This window comes from Babylonia areolata, chromosome 31 (genome assembly GCF_041734735.1).
Source record: "Babylonia areolata isolate BAREFJ2019XMU chromosome 31, ASM4173473v1, whole genome shotgun sequence".
Classification (NCBI taxonomy): Eukaryota; Metazoa; Mollusca; class Gastropoda; order Neogastropoda; family Buccinidae; genus Babylonia; species Babylonia areolata.
In genome coordinates this window covers 14,747,378-14,764,908 of record NC_134906.1, presented here as the reverse complement: position 1 = coordinate 14,764,908, position 17,531 = coordinate 14,747,378, and the positions used below count along the sequence as shown (strand labels likewise).

The 17,531-nt window shown below is 38.8% G+C and overlaps 1 protein-coding gene across 2 annotated transcripts in view; it reads left to right on the top strand.

Annotated features, from left to right (window-relative positions):
• The first annotated feature begins 1,008 nt into the window (after positions 1 to 1,008).
• Positions 1,009 to 17,531, top strand: part of LOC143276256 (syntaxin-binding protein 1-like) — a 41,077-nt gene continuing 24,554 nt past the window's right edge. Inside the window, exons 1-12 of one of the 2 annotated variants that reach the window (XM_076580736.1) lie at positions 1,009 to 1,041; positions 2,713 to 2,844; positions 4,430 to 4,506; positions 5,326 to 5,404; positions 6,775 to 6,878; positions 7,494 to 7,642; positions 8,341 to 8,425; positions 10,038 to 10,159; positions 10,938 to 11,045; positions 12,073 to 12,280; positions 13,695 to 13,833; positions 17,014 to 17,123. In XM_076580736.1, the coding sequence (XP_076436851.1) occupies positions 1,014 to 1,041; positions 2,713 to 2,844; positions 4,430 to 4,506; positions 5,326 to 5,404; positions 6,775 to 6,878; positions 7,494 to 7,642; positions 8,341 to 8,425; positions 10,038 to 10,159; positions 10,938 to 11,045; positions 12,073 to 12,280; positions 13,695 to 13,833; positions 17,014 to 17,123 (1,341 nt within the window). In that variant the 5' untranslated portion in view covers positions 1,009 to 1,013. Of the gene's footprint in view, positions 1,042 to 2,712; positions 2,845 to 4,429; positions 4,507 to 5,325; positions 5,405 to 6,774; positions 6,879 to 7,493; positions 7,643 to 8,340; positions 8,426 to 10,028; positions 10,160 to 10,937; positions 11,046 to 12,072; positions 12,281 to 13,694; positions 13,834 to 17,013; positions 17,124 to 17,531 lie in introns of both variants that reach the window. The other variant, XM_076580735.1, reaches the window with a different exon arrangement.

Sequence of the window (17,531 nt, the reverse complement as noted above, 5' to 3'; positions counted from 1 at the left end):
AATCAAATGCCGTGGCATACAGGGAAGAACACAGCAAGACTCAACGTGTATTCAAGGCTGCAAAATTCACAGGTGTATACAAGCACGTACTGTTCAGCCCAAGAACTGACCACAGCATTAGTCATGGAAATGACCCACATATCTCACAATAAAATATATCCATACAAATTGAAAGTTTGAGTGGTACCTATATATGTATATATCCGACGATAAAATTAGCTCTTTTCGAGACACTTCTTGATATCAAAATTGTTCACCACTGCATAAACTATAACATGACATGAATTATGAGCGTTATTTTTCTGAAAGTCAGCAGTCAGTTTTGTCCGTCACAGTAGTTAATTAAGAAAAAAACTTTTGCATTTAGTAACAGATTATCCAACCTTTGAAACTAAACCGATTACAAATTATTAAAGGGTGCAACTAAAAACAACAACAACCCCCCCAAAAAACAACAACAACAACAACAACAAACAAACAACAACAACAACAAAAAACACTGTTCAGATGATAAAAAAAGAAATACAATTAACCTAAACCCGTAGGACTTTTAAAGTGCAATTAAAAAAACAAAACAAAAAAACAAAACAACTATAACATGAAATATAATGAAAGGACATCCAAGCCATGCAAAATAGTTGTCCTTGGCAAAATGCTGTTCAAAAATCCACTTTGGTAGGAAAACAAATACACTTTCTGGCAGAAGAAAAGGGCTGCGCTGCAATGTTGCGACACAGAGAAATCTGTTGTGACAAAATGAAATACAATCAATGCAATGCATTACAATATGATGATAATGCAATACGATACGATACTGTTTATTAACAAAAGGGCATTAACTTATTCCATGCTTTATTTTTCAAATGGCTTGGTACAGGAGGTGTTGGCCACCAGCGATGCCATTCTCTGGGCCTGTGTTCTTCATCTTATTATTATTTTAAATCGTCAACTCCGAATGCCTGTGGTGTGACATTAACATTTCCCATCATGCACTTTGTTGTTAAACATTCAAGATGGCGTTGAAGGAGGCAGTCCACGAAAGTAAGTGTGAAATTTTCTTAATTATGAGTAGTATCGCCGTGTTATGGTATCATTACCGGACTGTATGACTTGGTTTAATTATTTTCCAAGTGGCATTGATTTTGTCATCTGATGTTGCAGTATGCGACTGAAAAATATTGCAAAAGATATCGGCGGTGTTGATTTGTTTCTGCGTATCATTTACTGTCGTCTGCACTCGGGGGGCAGGTCTCGGATATTGTTCTAGACAAATGCCAGTCTTGTCGTTCTAACTTTATAATGTTTACTTCAATTTGTCCATAGGGAATGTTTAACTGTTAGTTCGTTTATGTTGTTTCGCGTTTTCACGGTCAAGAATAATTATTTTCCATTTATGCCCACCACTACGGCATGGGCATAACGAAAACATGATTCATAGTTCGATAAATAGAAACTAAATCACAGATAAACTGATGCTTACATGGTGACAGATGGAGGTGGATGTTGTTGATCTGAATGTTCATACAGTGTATATTAAGTAAGATTCTCCCTATTATCAAACCGGTTGTGAATCATTTTTGGAAAACATACTAGTCGTCGGTCAGTAGAAACATTGCAAAGACAAACGGATGAAATAGTCAAGTGCTGATTTGTTGTATTATAATCAATGCTCTGAAAATCATTAATCCAATTATTTACGTTCAGGCAATCACAGTGGAAGAATAACAGCCTTGAATAGATCATTTTACTTTTAATATTAAGACAAAAATAACCAAATTAAATGGAATAAAACAGGAATATTTTGTTGCTATGAAGTTTAAATTTAATGCATTTCATTTCTGTTCTAAAGCATTTTTCTGTTGTAAATGAATAAGCAAATCCCCAGTAATTAACCAGTTCATTGTCTTTTGCACTGAAAGTCATTGCAGTTGTTTTGTCAGTTTTACACATTCATTCTTCTCAGTATCTAAAAACTCCACACAAACACAAACATTATATTGTTATTTGGCTGTTACTATGAAATCACATTTGTTTTCTTTCACTTTGTATCTGTAAATGATAGATTTTAGTCATCAGCATCATTTCATATAATCCAGTCTTCCACCAGTGGCAAACACGTTGTGCTGCATCCATTATACGCTATATTTCTTTCTCTAAAATCTTAATGATTATTTGCAAATGAGTGTCACTTCTTTTTTTATTAAGCGAAGATCATTGATCTTTCAGTCAACTTAACCCTTTCACCGCCAAGCTCGCATTTATGCACAGGCTTGGTAGAGGACCCATGTCACTGAAAGGTGACCCATTCATTGGTCTGTTATCCATGAACCTACTGCTCTTAATGCTCGGTGGTAGGATAGGCCATATTTTCTATACATCGCAGGGGGAATCCCCAGCTATATTTAGCCACTGTCTTTTCTGTGTTTATACCACAAGCGGATTTTGTACTCTAAATTGACTGGCGGTGAAAGGGTTAACCATATAAATAGGCTGTTTCCAGTTTCTTTCTCAGACTTGAACTGAGTTTGTGTGTTTTATGTATGTGGGTGTGGATGAGTGACCCTCAGAAGGTATAATAGTCATGGGCCATAAATAATTATCATTTATGGTAAAAGGGTGCATGAGACACCAAGATTTTAAAGTTGTCAGAAGCCCTGTAAACCACAATAAAGTGAGGAAAGATAATAATTTGACATGGTGTGTGGTTGACAGAGATCCTGAATGATGTGATCCGCCCCATGAAGAAGACCGGAGAATGGAAGGTGCTGATCGTGGACCAGCTCAGCATGCGGATGCTGTCTGCCTGCTGCAAGATGTGCGAGATCACTTCTGAGGGAATCACCTGTAAGCTTTTTATGGTATTTTTATGACTTTTTATTTTTATTTTTTAGATACATGGTCATGGGATTGGACGACCTTGCGACAGACAACAGAGTTCATCACTGCAATAAACCATACTATATGATATACAGCATGGTGGCTAGAACATAGAAGAAGGTATATGGACTAACTATGTTGAATAAGATTATTCAAAAACATATGAGATTATGACAAGGAAAACCCTTCATTTTTTTCACCCAAGATGAAAGGTTCTATTTTTCCTGCTACAGAAAGTAAAATTAACAAAATTCAAATACTGAAAATGAAAAATGTTTTCATTAGCATATACACATTCTCTTTGAAAGTTTTTTTTTTAATCCAAAGGAAGAAAAGAGCTAGAAAGATATACCCAGAGGTAAATCACAGTTAACAAAGTAAGAAGAGCAATAGTATTGAGTTATGTTTGGGTGCAGGTATGTACTAGGCCTGGCTAGTGTGTTGAGTAATGCTGCTTTTAAGGCATCTGCCAAGCAGACGTGGTGTAGTGCATCTGGATTTGTCTGAATGCAGTGTTGCTGCCTTCATTTAGAAACTGAAAGTGAAACTGTCATTGAGATGCTGAACTGTCAGTCATACCAATAAAGTGATAATGCTTTGAAGTGGAGGATACATTCTTTAAGACTGCATAGGATGCTGTATGTTTTGCTTCATGTAGTTCAAACTCCAAAATAAACCAAAGAAAAAGCAAAAAAGAAAAAACAACAACAAACCCATTACATTTTATGTAGTAGTTGGTCTTTATGTATATTTTTTGTAGCAAGTTGCAACATTTTCTTATGTGTAAAACTATGGACATATGTATTGATGATAAAAGGAAGTAGGAAAAGAAACCCTGTTTTAAAAAAAAATTTCTTAAATATTTATGAAAGATTATAATTATGTATATATGTATATTATTATGTACACATATTTCTTTGTAGCTTCATCAGTCACTTACAGATTTTTCTTTTCCAAAAGAAAATCCCCAGAATTCTGAGGATTTTGTTTCACACAGGCCAGCAATTCTTATTAACTTAACCAGTTCATTTGCATCCTATACAGTGGTTACAAAATCACAAGTGGCTGATTACTAAGAAACGTTATGGAACATACTGTTGATGCTTTTTGTCATGTGTTATGACTGAGTGCCAAATGAGTTACCACATTTCTTATATCCTGGTGTTGTATTACATGTATACACTACAGTTTATTATATAACTGAAACAAAATGTCAAGAAGATTTGGTTTTGATTTTGTTCACATTTTTTGTAATATTTATTGTCTTTGTCAGTATGTGGGAATATCTTCTTGTCAAGTGTAAAAAAAAAAAAGAAGAGAAGAATAAGAAGAATTAGAAACAGACTGCAATTTTACTCAAAGTGATTGACAAACACACATCACAAAGGGTAAGTGAACCCTTTAAAAAACCAACAACAGTCATTACAGTGTCATGCAGACAGTTGAATTAACCCCGATTCACCAGGGTCATATTATAGACAAATTGTGAAATAAAAGTGACTGATTTAACGGATTATTAATTTATTTGATTGATTGATCATGTTGGTTTCAGTGGTAGAGGACATTGCCAAGAGGAGAGAACCCTTACCTTTGCTTGAGGCCATCTATCTTATCACACCCACAGAGAAGGTAATGCAAATTACGGTGGTGGAATTTTTGCTGCTAAGTTACAGATGCACTGCTTGTTCATAATTTGTGATGTTTTATTTGGTTACATAGTTTCCACAGAAATATTCATTCAGAAATATTCCTTTCTTACTGTCTAGTAATCCTTCAGTTTCATGGAAAATCCATGCAGTCATTGAATTCCTATGGACCATTCCATTTCTCTATTCTTTCATTAGTAATTCAAAGAAAAATATGAAAGAAGGAAAGTGGTTAGTCAGTCAGTGCATATTTTTCCACATACTCGCACGCATGAATACATGCTTTCTCACTCCTCAGACATTTGTATTTGTCTTAAACCTCCCTCCTTTCCTCAAATTTCCAGTGACCCTTGTCTTAGGTTGAAGGTCATACTGGTAAGAAAATTACTTTATCATATGATACATGCTAGCTCTTGATAAAGTTTGACTTGTATAAAAAAAAAAAAAAAAAAGTCTTGATAAGCAGATGCACTATTAAAGTTAAAAACTTGCAACTTGAGTTTGACTTTTTGTTTTTGTTTCTTTATATTAATAGCACATTCTTGTGCTCAACTTTTTTTGATACAAATATTTAATTTTGACACATGTTTTGCTGAAGGGTGAAAAGTCTAAACATCAGATGAAAATGATAAAAAGTATGAAAAAAAAAAAAAAAAAAAAATCCTCATCAGTCATCGAGATCCAGCAGCTGATAGACTAGCATCTACTAGTGATGAAGAAAATTACTGATTCTGTAGATTACATTTTTACCCGAGTTGTGCTGGTAAAATCAGGAACCTGTTTCTCTGCATGTATGTTTCAGTCCATCAAGGGAATGATGGTAGACTTTCAGAATCCCAACAACACTCAATACCGTGGAGCTCATGTCTACTTTACTGAAGGTAAGAACGCTGTGGAACTTTCTGGTTTTGTGACGTGTAAAAATAATACTGATCAAGAACATATGTGCATATGTGCACAAACTCACACACGCACACATACACACTCATGTGCTTACACACTCAAGCATTCACTCAGGTAAAAAGCAATTTAAAAAAAAAATTGTTTCAGTAATTTTCGGCTTTATTTTTCTCAGTGATAGGATAGAAAAGACAGATGTAAATTTTTTTTAATTACAAATACTTAACCGTGACCCAACTAGTGCAGACTCCGGCAGGGGTCTGACATTCCTGTCCTGTGCAAACTACTATCCGCCTATGTGGAGAAAACGAAAGTAACTACGGCCGATTATCTCCCGGAAGTAGGTAACCTCCCCTTTGTCCCGCTGGCTAGCACCCTCTTTTTCCGGCAGCCTAAAAATCTTTTTAGGCTCTCCCCTCCCCCCCTCACCCCCTTTTTCAATAGAAGACTTAGCATATATAATGAAGTACTTTACTTGCACAATAAAAATAACCAATAATTTTCAAAAGAGATATGAGTGAGAGACCTTACATACATACAGATAAGAAGGTGCAAATTTTTATGCTTCTGTCTCTGCCAAATTGATGGGACAGGCGATTGAAAAACATAAATGCCAGATTGATAAGAGATTAAGAGAAAAAGTAAGCCCCCTTTTTTTTTTGCTTCTGTTGTCTGTTGTGCAAATATTATACATGAATTACTACATGTGCTGTTTGAATAGGACATGACTGGGCTACAGTATTTTATGTTTTTTTCTGAAAGAAAAATAGTTTAAAAAAAAGAAGAAAAGTTTCTATTAAGAAATAAAATGTCTTTGTTTTAAGCTACTGTCTTGAATTTTGTGCACAAATGAAAAAAAGAAGAATTTTAAAGGATTTTTTTCTAAAATGAAATAAGGTACATATATATTTTCAGTATGTCCTATATTGAATGTTTTGCATAAAAGGAAAAAAGGATTAAAAAAAATTATTTAAAAAAAAAAAGAAAAAAGAAGAAAAAAGTTTAAAGTATAAAAAAAAAAAGAAGAAAAGAAAAAAGTTTCCAACATGAAATAAAATGTCTTTATGTTTTCAGTATGTGATTATGAGCTACTGTATTGAATGTTCTGCATAAAAGTAAAAAAATAAGTCTCCAGTATGAAATAAAATGTCTATATATATTTGCTGTGTCCTCACGAGCTATTGTATGGAATATTTTGTGAAAAAGGAAAAGGTTTAAAAAAGAATTGTTACCAGTATTAAATGTCTTCTTATTTACAGTTTGTCCTGGTGGGCTGTTGTAGTGAATCTTTTGAATAAAAGAGAAAAAAAGAAAAAAAGCTACCAGTATTAAATAAAATACTTGTTTTCAGCATGTCCTGATGAGCTGTTCAATGAGCTGTGCAAATCCAAATCTGCCAAGTTCATTAAGACCCTGAAAGAGATCAACATTGCATTCCTGCCCTATGAGTCACAGGTCAGTACCCTGTAGCTGAAAATTCATGACAGATGCAGTAGCCCAGTGGTTAGAGTGCTAGACTTTCACACAATGTATTTTTGTCTTGTTATAAAGGAAGGAGGGAGAGACACATAGTAAAGAGACAGCTCTAAAAGGATGCATTCTTGACAGCTCTAAAAGGAGGTATTCAAATATTGTACAAATAATGAATAGCATTCTTTTATACAATTATAAATAGAAGTCTGATTACAAAGTAATGCTGGTAATTATTTTATGATTCTGATTACAAAGTAATGCTGGTGTTTAATTAAGTTAGAATGCATGCCAGTGAGCATAAAGAGATGAAAAATATTAATTAATATTAGTTGACCTCTTTTTCCTTTCTCACTTTTTATATATGAAAAAAAGATTACACAAGTGTTTATTCTAAGGATGTTAAATACTTGTCCAGTAAAAAGCACACACACTTGGGAGGTAGAGCATGTGTGAGCGGTTCTTGTTTTCAGTTACGTGTGGAGTGGCTGATGATTTTCCTTTTTTTATACCACATGTGCATATTCAATTCTTCTAACTGAAACCATTAAACATGTCTGTAATCTTGAGTCTTTGATTGTGGCCTCTTCTTGTGGACAGGTGTACTCTCTGGACTCAATGGAGACGTTCCAGTATTACTACAACCCCCAGAAGCAGGTGGGTCGCATGTTGAACCTGGAGCGCTGTGCTGAGCAGATCGCTACGCTCTGCGCCACCCTTGGAGAGTACCCGGCTGTGCGATATCGCAGGTGAGAGAGTGTGGGTGTTGATAAGTATGTGTGGGCATGGATGTAGTGGTTGTTGCAGTGGTGGTGGAAGGTGTATGGTTGTGTGGATACTGTGCACTGTGACTTGTGTGGTTTTTATGTTTATGTGAAAGGACAAGTGTCCATGTCTGTGTTAATGAGTGTGCACGCTTGTCTGTAAATGCCTGTGTAATGTCTTGGGTGTGATTTCTTATGTGTTCATGTGAATGGGCAAGTGTCTGTGTTTTGGTGTGTGTATGTTCATATGTAAATGCCTGTGTCAGTGTGGCTCTTGTGTGTATGCACATGCTGCGTAAACTTCCAGTGTTGAAAATGTGTTGTTGGGATAGAAGGAAATCTTTGTGATATGTTTTTGTTCGAAACACTTTGTGTGTGCATGTCATCTTATAATGGGTTTTCTGCAATGGTATCGCATAGTTTTTGCTTGAAAGTATATTTTCTCACTTGTTTCCTGTTCTATGATTGTTCTTTCAGTTCATGCCTTGACTGATGTGGTTTCTTGTTTCAATTTTGTTCTTACTCCCAAGGTGAAACTAAGTAAGGGAATTGGCTTCTGCAAAGTGTAAAGTTCCCAGTAAAAGCTTCCCTAGCTTCAGAATGAATTTAGTGTAAATTGGGGGTGCTTACAAAGTGGTTCACAGTATATGGCTATAATATTTATGGTTGTGGTGTTTGTGCAGTGACTTTGACCGCAATGCTGAATTCGCACAGCTGGTGCAGCAGAAACTGGATGCTTACCGTGCAGATGATCACACCATGGGAGAGGTCAGTTACATTAACACTATGTTTGTTTGTGACTGAAAAATGTGCTTGTTTTTTGTTTTTGTAAATAACAGAAGTCATTGGAAATGTGTTTTCTTTTAAGAGAGAGAGATTCTTGTTTGAAACCAACTCTCCTGAGTTGAGTCAGATAGGAAATGGCTATTAAAAATCAGTTTTATTTGTTGTATTTGATTATGTAGATTTACTGAAAGAAGGTGTGAAAATATGTGTTATGACTGACACAGATGAGTTAACATAATAGACAAAAGAATTGTTATTTGAGACAAAAAAAATTGTTATTTGTTTGATTTTTCAACAGAAGTCAGTGTGATTTTGATTTACTTATTGAAAAGATTCTTATTGAAAAGAATCTTCTGAGTTGAATAAGAATTGAATTGGGTGTTGAAACTGAATCAAGTTTTATTCATTGATTATGAAGTTAGAGAATAACAGTAATTTACAGAATAACAGTGGCATTGGCAGTTGGAATTGTGTAATGTTTTATTTTTTGATTTGGAACATAGATTTTGTGAAAGAAGTTGTGAAGAGGTGAAGATGTACATGTCTTGAATTAAAAACCAACACAGTTGAAATCACTGGACACAAGGCAGGGTGTAAGATCTCTGGTGAGAGGCCTTCTGGCACTGTAATGGCACGTAGTGCACTGTGGCAAGGAAATGATGTCAGAATGACTCCAGATGTAGTTAGTCTGCTTGGTGTGTGTATGGGTGAATTGGTTACTTCACTGTGTGAAGTGTATTATTTGAGCTCTTTTTCTTGAATTTTCCTAATACTTCACCCACATTTTACTGTCAAGTGTGGTGAGCTTCATCTTAGAGGAGGATATCTTGCTCAGCAAAACCTTATTTTGCTTACATTTTATGGTCAGGTATGGTGAGCTTGGTCTTTGAGGAGGGTATCATGCTCAGCAAAACTCACTTTAATTATTATGTTGTTAGTTGGACAAAGTGACTGGCTGAAGAAAATACCACTCAGGCATCAGTCTGAATGTGTTTTGAAGTACATTTTAGAGGCCATGGCTGGATCAGTTAGTAGGTGTTGGACTCCTGATCCACTGATCAGAATTCAAGGCCCTGATTTAGAATGGCAAAGGCACTTTGATTTGATTTTCCTCACCCTACCCAGGTTTGAACAGAATAGGTGTATGACTTCAGTTGGTGAAGGGTAAAGTAGTAGAAGTAGAGGACTGGTTTTGTCACAGAAGGTTAAAGCACTGGAAGAAGAGGATTAGGCATTTCCTTCCTGTGCTGAGCCCTTGTCACAGTGAATGTAAATTCACTGCCCCTGTTGTCATAAAAGGCTATGGGACCATTAATTCTTAAGGTTGATTGTTTATTTCACTACACCTACTTTACTGTGACCCACTAGTGCAGACTCCGGCAGGGAGTCCGATTCCTGTTTATTTCTGTGCTGAGCCTGTGAAACCATGAATATGAATTAATCGCCCTACAGTTGTTGGACCTTTGAATGTGCCGCCTTTATACTAATGTGCAGTGGTAGTGCAGGCAAAAATGATTGCAGGGACACAAGCCAGTAGGACAGACCCATGTCTCGGTACCACTGTATGTACACGCTGTTTTTTCAGGGGGTGCAGAAAGATCGCTCCATGCTGCTCATTCTGGACCGTGGCTTTGACCCCATCACCCCCCTGCTGCACGAGTTGACCTTCCAGGCCATGGCCTACGACCTCCTGCCCATCGAGAACGATGTGTACAGGTGAGTGGGTTATTGGCCAGTTTGGGTGGGTGGGTGGATGAGGCTGTGTGTTGTTTTGTTGGGGTGTGGGTGCGTATATGTTAGTGTGTGTGTGTGTGTGTGTGTGTGTGTGTGTGTGTGTGTGCAGTGACACATTTCCTCTCTGCTACATACCTGCTATTCTTCCAACCATTCTGACCACAATACATGTGTGTATTGTGGGGGTGGTGTGTGTGTGTGTGTGTGGGGGGGGGGGGGGGTGAATAATTTTTAATGATGTTTGGTATCTTGTGTTCAATTTTTCTTTTTTGATATTGACATATGTGTTCTATTTGTAAATGCCTAGGGCTTACTTTCAATATTAGGCGTAAATGTTCATAATAGTAATAATGATAATAATGTGTGTGCATGCACACTCATACACACACACACACACACACACACACACACACACACACACACACACACACACACACACATACTTACAAGTACACACTTAGTTTGATAAAATGATGTCCGTTGTGAACGAAATTCATTTTGTCTTTTAATACACAATTTACTATACTGTACAGAACGATAACTTTTTAGATGGATTCATTTCCGGTTTACCAAATAACTATTAACATATTGATAATTGCAAGCACACATATGAAATACCACATTGAATGACTTCCATGTGAAATTTTCCCTCATGGAATCAAAACAGTGGTTATCAGTGCCTGCCCTGTCTTAAACATATCAATCAATTAATCAGTCATTGATAGGTAAGTGAACAGAAATATGTTGTGATGTCATACAGGTATGAGAACACCAATGGTAATGAGGTCCAGGAAAAGGAAGCCCTGCTGGATGAGAATGATGAATTGTGGGTGGAGCTGAGACACCAGCACATGGCCATCGTGTCGCAGTAAGTAAATGATGACAATAATGTTATTGTACTTAGCACCCTATCAAGTTATTTTGCTGAAAGTGCTTTACAGTGCAACAGTAGTTTAATAAGAATACAGTACATTACACAATCAATCAAACCATGAAGGTCAGCCAACTAAGTGAGAAAATTTTACAGTCAGTTTCAGTTTCAGTTTCACTTTCTCAAGGAGGCGTCACTGCGTTTGGAAAAATCCATACACGCTACACCACATCTGTTGAGCAGATGCCTGACCAGCAGCATAACCCAACGCGCTTAGTCAGGCCTTGAGTGCATGCTTACATATTTGTGTACCTATGAAAGTGGATTTCATTTTACGTAATTTCGCCAGAGGACAACACTCTTGTTGCCATGGGTTCTTTTTCAGTGCGCCAAGTGCGTGCTGCACACGGGACCTCGGTTTATCGTCTCATCCGAAAGACTAGACGCTCAGTTTGATTTTCCAGTCAAACTTAGGAGAAAGGGCGAGAGCGGGATTCGAACCCACACCCTCACGGACTCTCTGTATTGGCAGCTGAGCGTCTTAACCATTCTGCCACCTTCCTCCTACAGTCAGTGATAAGACAATGCATCAAAAGTACATTCTGTGTACAGTGTACCTCGCAAATTATATTTACATTTAAAAGATACATGCATGCATACACAAACGTGACAGTTAATCAAAGGTGATTTTGAACCGATGAGTTTGGGTTGGTTTTGAAGTTGGAAATGGACTGGAGTGTCATTTATATAACAAAGAGTTCCACAGGGTGGGGTGGTGAATGAGAAGGAACATTGGTTGAAGTGCTTCATCTTGATGATGAATTCAAGTGTGATGTTTTTGATATTACCGGTAGGTGTTTGTGATCATTTACTATGGAGCATATTTGACATAAGACACATCACAGAAATTCAGCAAACTAGTTATAAAAACATCAAAATATGGCAGTAAAATTAACATTTTTACAATAAACATTCAAATTCACCATTGCCAGACTGACAACCACACTCTTTCCCCCCTCTCCAGACAGGTGACACGGAAGCTGAAGCAGTTTGCGGAGGCGAAGCGGATGGGTGGCACAGAGAAGGCCAACATCCGCGACCTGTCCCAGATGCTGAAGAAGGCCCCCCAGTACCAGAAGGAGCTCAGCAAGTACTCAGCCCACCTGCACCTGGCAGAGGACTGCATGAAGCAGTACCAGAAACATGTCGACAAGCTGTGCAAGGTGGAGCAGGTGAGTTGTGTGCTTCTGGCCAGAAATTCTTCTGCGTTTGTGTGCTGCAGTTCCCACATTAATTCATGAGTACATGTGAACATTTATATGTGAGATCATTTTACTCAGCCTTTAAGGCAGCCATACACTGTATTGAGGGATGTGCATACTGGGCATGTTCTTGTGTCCATAACTCACCAAATGCTGACACAGATTACAAGATCTTTAACATGTGCATTTGGTCTTCTTGGTATACACACAAACAGGATTCATACACAAGCAGGTCTGCACATATGTTGACCTGAGAGATTGGAAAAATCCACCCATAAATCACAAGGTATGATGAAACTGGGGATTGAAATCAGGAAACTGTGGTGAGAATTTAGTTCTCAAACCATTCAGGCACTGCACCTGTGGAAATACATAAGCACTTGTCAGAAACATATCAATTTTACTATGGAATTTTCCTGGGACAACTTTGTTGCCATGGGCTCATTTACTTGCACAAAGTGCATGCTATACATTGGACATCATTTTCTTATCTCATTTGAATGACTAGCATCCAGACCACCACTCAAGGTCTAGTGGAGGGGAAGAAAAGTTTTGTGAGTGTGGAATTCAGTCCTTTACCCTCAGATTCTCTCGCTTCCTGGGTGGACGCATTACTCGAAGGCCACCACTCCTTATTTAAGAATGTGAGTAAAGGACTGTTGAAAGTGAAAAGTGAAAAATGCAGTGAATTCCAGGTTTGTGCAGCTGAAGAGCTAAAATCACCCCCACCAGGTGTCTCTCAGTTGAATTTGATTGTCTTCTGGTGGGTTTTCTGTTAAAACCAGTACTCTTTCAGGGCTGCTGTCATGAAGAACAAAAATGGAGGGGTGGCTGAGTGGTGACACTTCTGCCTGGGAAGCGAGAGAAATCAAGCACACCATATCAAATCCCACACTCACCAGTATTTTCTCCCATCCATTAGACCTTGAGTAGTGGTCTGGATGTAAGTCTTAAGGAGGAAGGTGGCAGAATGATTCAAACGCTTATCCGTCAATACAGTGTCCATGAGGGTCTAGGTTTGAATCCCAGTCTCACTCTTTTTCTTTTAATCATTTGGATAAGACAATAAACTGAAGTCCTGTGTGAAGCATGCACTTGGCACACTGAAAAAAGAACCTATGGTAACAAATGATGTCCTCTGACAAAATTCTGTTGAAGAAATCCGCTGATAGGTACAGAAATAAAATTATACATGCATGCAGTCATGCTGGTCAGGCATCTACTTAGCAGATGTGCTGTAATTAATATGGATTTGTCTGAATGCAGTGACACCTCTTTGAGAAACTGAAAGTGTTGTAACAAAGGATCAACACACTGTGAATGCAGTGACACCTCTTTGAGAAACTGAAAGTGTTGTAACAAAGGATCAACACACTGTGTGCAGGACCTGGCGATGGGGACAGACGCGGATGGAGAGAAGATCAAGGATCACATGCGGAATATCGTGCACATCTTGCTGGATCAGAACATCACCGCCTATGACAAGATTCGCGTCATTCTCCTCTACATCATCCACAAGGGAGGTCAGTTGATAACGCGTTTGTGCATGTGTGTGTGTGTGTGTGTGCGTGTGTGTTCAGGATGATTTTTTTGTTTTGTTTGTGTCATTGTCCTCTACATCATCAACAAGGGAGGTCAGTTGATAATGCGCATGTTTATGTGTGTGTGTGTGTGTGTGTGTGTGTGTTCAGGATGATTTTTTGTTTGTGTCATTCTCCACTACATCATCCACAAGGGAGGTAAATTGCTAATGTGCATATGAGTTTGCATGTGTGTATTTAGGATTTTTGTTTGTTGTTGATTTTTTTAATTTTGCATTATTCTCCTCTAGATCATTCAAAAGGGAGGTCAGTTGCTAATATTTGTGTGTGTGTGTGTGTGTGTGTGTGTGTGTGTGTGTGTGTGTGCATGCATATGTGTGTGTGGACGTGCGTATATGTGTGTGTACATGCGTGTGAATGTACATGTGTTTTTGTGATAGACAGGGAGGTCTAGGGAAGGGTTATTTAGTAGGGAGGAATAGGTAGTGATATTATGGGAAATAGGATATATGGGTAACATGATAATCTAATGGACCAAAGCAGGCAGGAGCCTGAAGAGGAGAGTCAAACTGGGTTTCTGTTGTTTTATTTACAACAGTTGTGCTCAGAACAAGAAAAAGACACTGGACTTTGCACATAGTACTGTGTATGAAATAGTTTTGCTCATAACATGGCAGAAACATTTTGCCTTCAGATGTGTGGAATTCCTTTCTTGTCCACGTGACAGTGACAGCTAGAGAAAATACTTCACAGAATGACTCTGAAATGGACAAATGCTCACAGAAATTCATCAGCAGAAAAAATGATTTTAAAAAGATGATTACACATATGATACCTTGCATACTCTGGCAGGGGTAGATGCTTGTCCTCTGCAAAATACTACCCTGCTTATGTTGCTTATATGTGTCTTGCTTGATGGATATATGAATTGTATTTTTGCAGTGCACATTTTTTAATAGGTGTAAGAAAAGTATTTTCCATGGCTTGAAAAACAAAACAAAAAATCTTGAGAGAGTGCGCGTGTTGACATGTTACTGTATGTTTGAACTGAAAGTGGATGTGGTCACTATCACCATTTGCTGATTTTCCCCATTGTTTTTTTTCTTTCTTTTTTTTCTTTTCTTTTCTTTATCTCTATGTCTCTCTCGCCTTTTTCTCTCTCTCTTATTTTGTTGTTGTTTGTTTTGTGTTGTTGATAGGGTAATTCAAGCATACTAGCAGTTGATAGGCTAACAGCTAGTGTTAAGTTAGCAGGTGATAGGATGATGGCAAGCTCATAAGTGGCTGATCAGATGAAGTTAATCTCATTAGCGGTTGATAGGGAAAGGAAAGTTTGTGTATAATCTTGTGTTGGTAAGGGTAAGGAAACTGTGTGTGTAATCATGGTGCTGAATTCAGCAGGGTAGGGAAAGTGTGTGCGTATTTGTGGTGCTGTGTTGGGCAGGGTAAGGAAAGTGTGTGTATAATCTTGTGTTGGGCAGGGTAAGGAAAGCATCTGTGTAATCGTGGCTCTGTGTTGGGCAGGGAATGGAAAGCATGTGTGTACTCGTGGTTGTGTTGGGCAGGGAAAGGAAAGTGTGTGTGTACTTGTGGTTCTGTGTTGGGCAGGGAAAGGAAAGTGTGTGTGTACTCGTGGGTTTGTTGGGCAGGGAAAGGAAAGAGTGTGTGTAATCATGGTTCTGTGTTGGGCAGGGAAAGGAAAGTGTGTGTGTACTCATGGTTGTGTTGGGCAGGGAAAGGAAAGTGTGTGTGTACTCATGGGTTTGTTGGGCAGGGAAAGGAAAGAGTGTGTGTAATCGTGGTTCTGTGTTGGGCAGGGAAAGGAAAGTGTGTGTGTACTCCTGGGTTTGTTGGGCAGGGAAAGGAAAGAGTGTGTGTAATCGTGGTTCTGTGTTGGGCAGGGAAAGGAAAGTGTGTGTGTGGTTCTGTGTTGGGCAGGAAAGGAAAGTGTGTGTGTAATCGTGGTTCTGTGTTGGGCAGGGAAAGGAAAGAATGTATGTAATCGTGGTTCTGTGTTGGGCAGGGAAAGGAAAGTGTGTGTGTAATTGTGGTTCTGTGTTGGGCAGGAAAGGAAAGTGTGTGTGTACTCATGGTTGTGTTGGGCAGGGAAAGGAAAGAATGTGTGTAATTGTGGTTCTGTGTTGGGCAGGGAAAGGAAGGTGTGTGTGTACTCGTGATTGTGTTGGGCAGGGAAAGGAAAGTGTGTGTGTACTTGTGGTTCTGTGTTTGGCAGGGAAAGGAAAGTGTGTGTGTACTCGTGGTTGTGTTGGGCAGGGAAAGGAAAGAATGTGTGTAATCGTGGTTCTGTGTTGGGCAGGGAAAGGAAGGTGTGTGTGTAATCGTGGTTCTGTGTTGGGCAGGAAAGGAAAGAGTGTGTGTTATCATGGTTCTGTGTTGGGTAGGAAAGGAAGTGTGTGTGTAATCGTGGTTCTGTGTTGGGCAGGGTAAGGACAGTGTGTGTGTAATCGTGGTTCTGTGTTGGGCAGGGAAAGGAAAGTGTGTGTGTAATCATGTGTTGGGCAGGGTTAGGAAAGTGTGTGTGTAATCGTAGCCCTCTGTTGGGCAGGGTAAGGAAAGTGTGTAACTTTGCATTGGGCAGGATAAGGAAAGCGTGTGTGTAATCATGGGGGTGTGTTGGACAGGTTATGTGTGCGTGTAATTATGTGTTGGGTTGGATAAAGAAAGTGTGTAACTTTGTGATGGGCAGGGTAAGGAAAGTGTGTGTGTAATCATGGAGGTGTGTTGGGCAGGGTAAGTGTGTGTACTTATGTGTTGGGCAGGGTAAGGAAAGTGTGTGTAATCATGGTGCTGTGTTGGGCAGGTTAAGAAAAGTGTGTAATCATGTGTTGGGCAGGGTAGGGAAAGTGTGTATGTAACTTTGTGTTGGGCAGTGTAAGGAATGTGTATGTGTTATCATGTGTTGGGCAGGGTAAGGAAAGTGTGAATGTATCTTTGTGTTGGGCAGGGTAAGGAAAGAGTGTGTGTAATCTTGTGTTGGGCAGGGTAAGGAAAGAGTGTGTGTAATCATGTGTTGGGCAGGGTAAGGAAAGTGTGAATGTAACTTTGTGTTGGTCAGGGTAAGGAAAGAGTGTTTGTAATCATGGTGCTGTGTGTGGCAGGACAAGGAAAGAGTGTGTGTAATCGTGTCACTGTGTGTGGCAGGCATCTCTGAGGAGAACCGGACCAAACTGGTGCAGCACGGACAGATCCCTGCAGAAGAGGAGCACATCATCACCAATGCCCAGAACCTGGAGGTCCCCATCATCCAGGATGTACGTTCCTTTTGTCTTCCTTCTCTCCTCTCCTTTCCTTGTCCCCTCTCCTGTCTCTTGTCTTTCTCTGTGTTCCTTTCCTGTCCCTAACCCTTTCTTTCTCTCCTTTCCTTTCTTTTCTTGTCCCCTCTCCTTTCTCTTGTCTTTCTTTCTGTTCCTTTCTTGTTCCCTCTCGTCTTTCTGTTCCTTTCTTGTTCCCTCTCCTTGTCTTTAGTTCTGTTTCTTTTTTGTTCCCTCTCCTTGTCTTTCTTTCTGTTCCTTGTTCCCTATCCTTTCTCTTGTCTTTCTTTCTGTTCCTCTCTTGTTCCCTCTCCTTGTCTTTCTTTCTGTTTCTTTCTTGTTCCCTCTCCTTGTCTTTCTTTCTGTTTCTTTCTTGTTCCCTCTCCTTTCTCTTGTCTTTCTTTATGT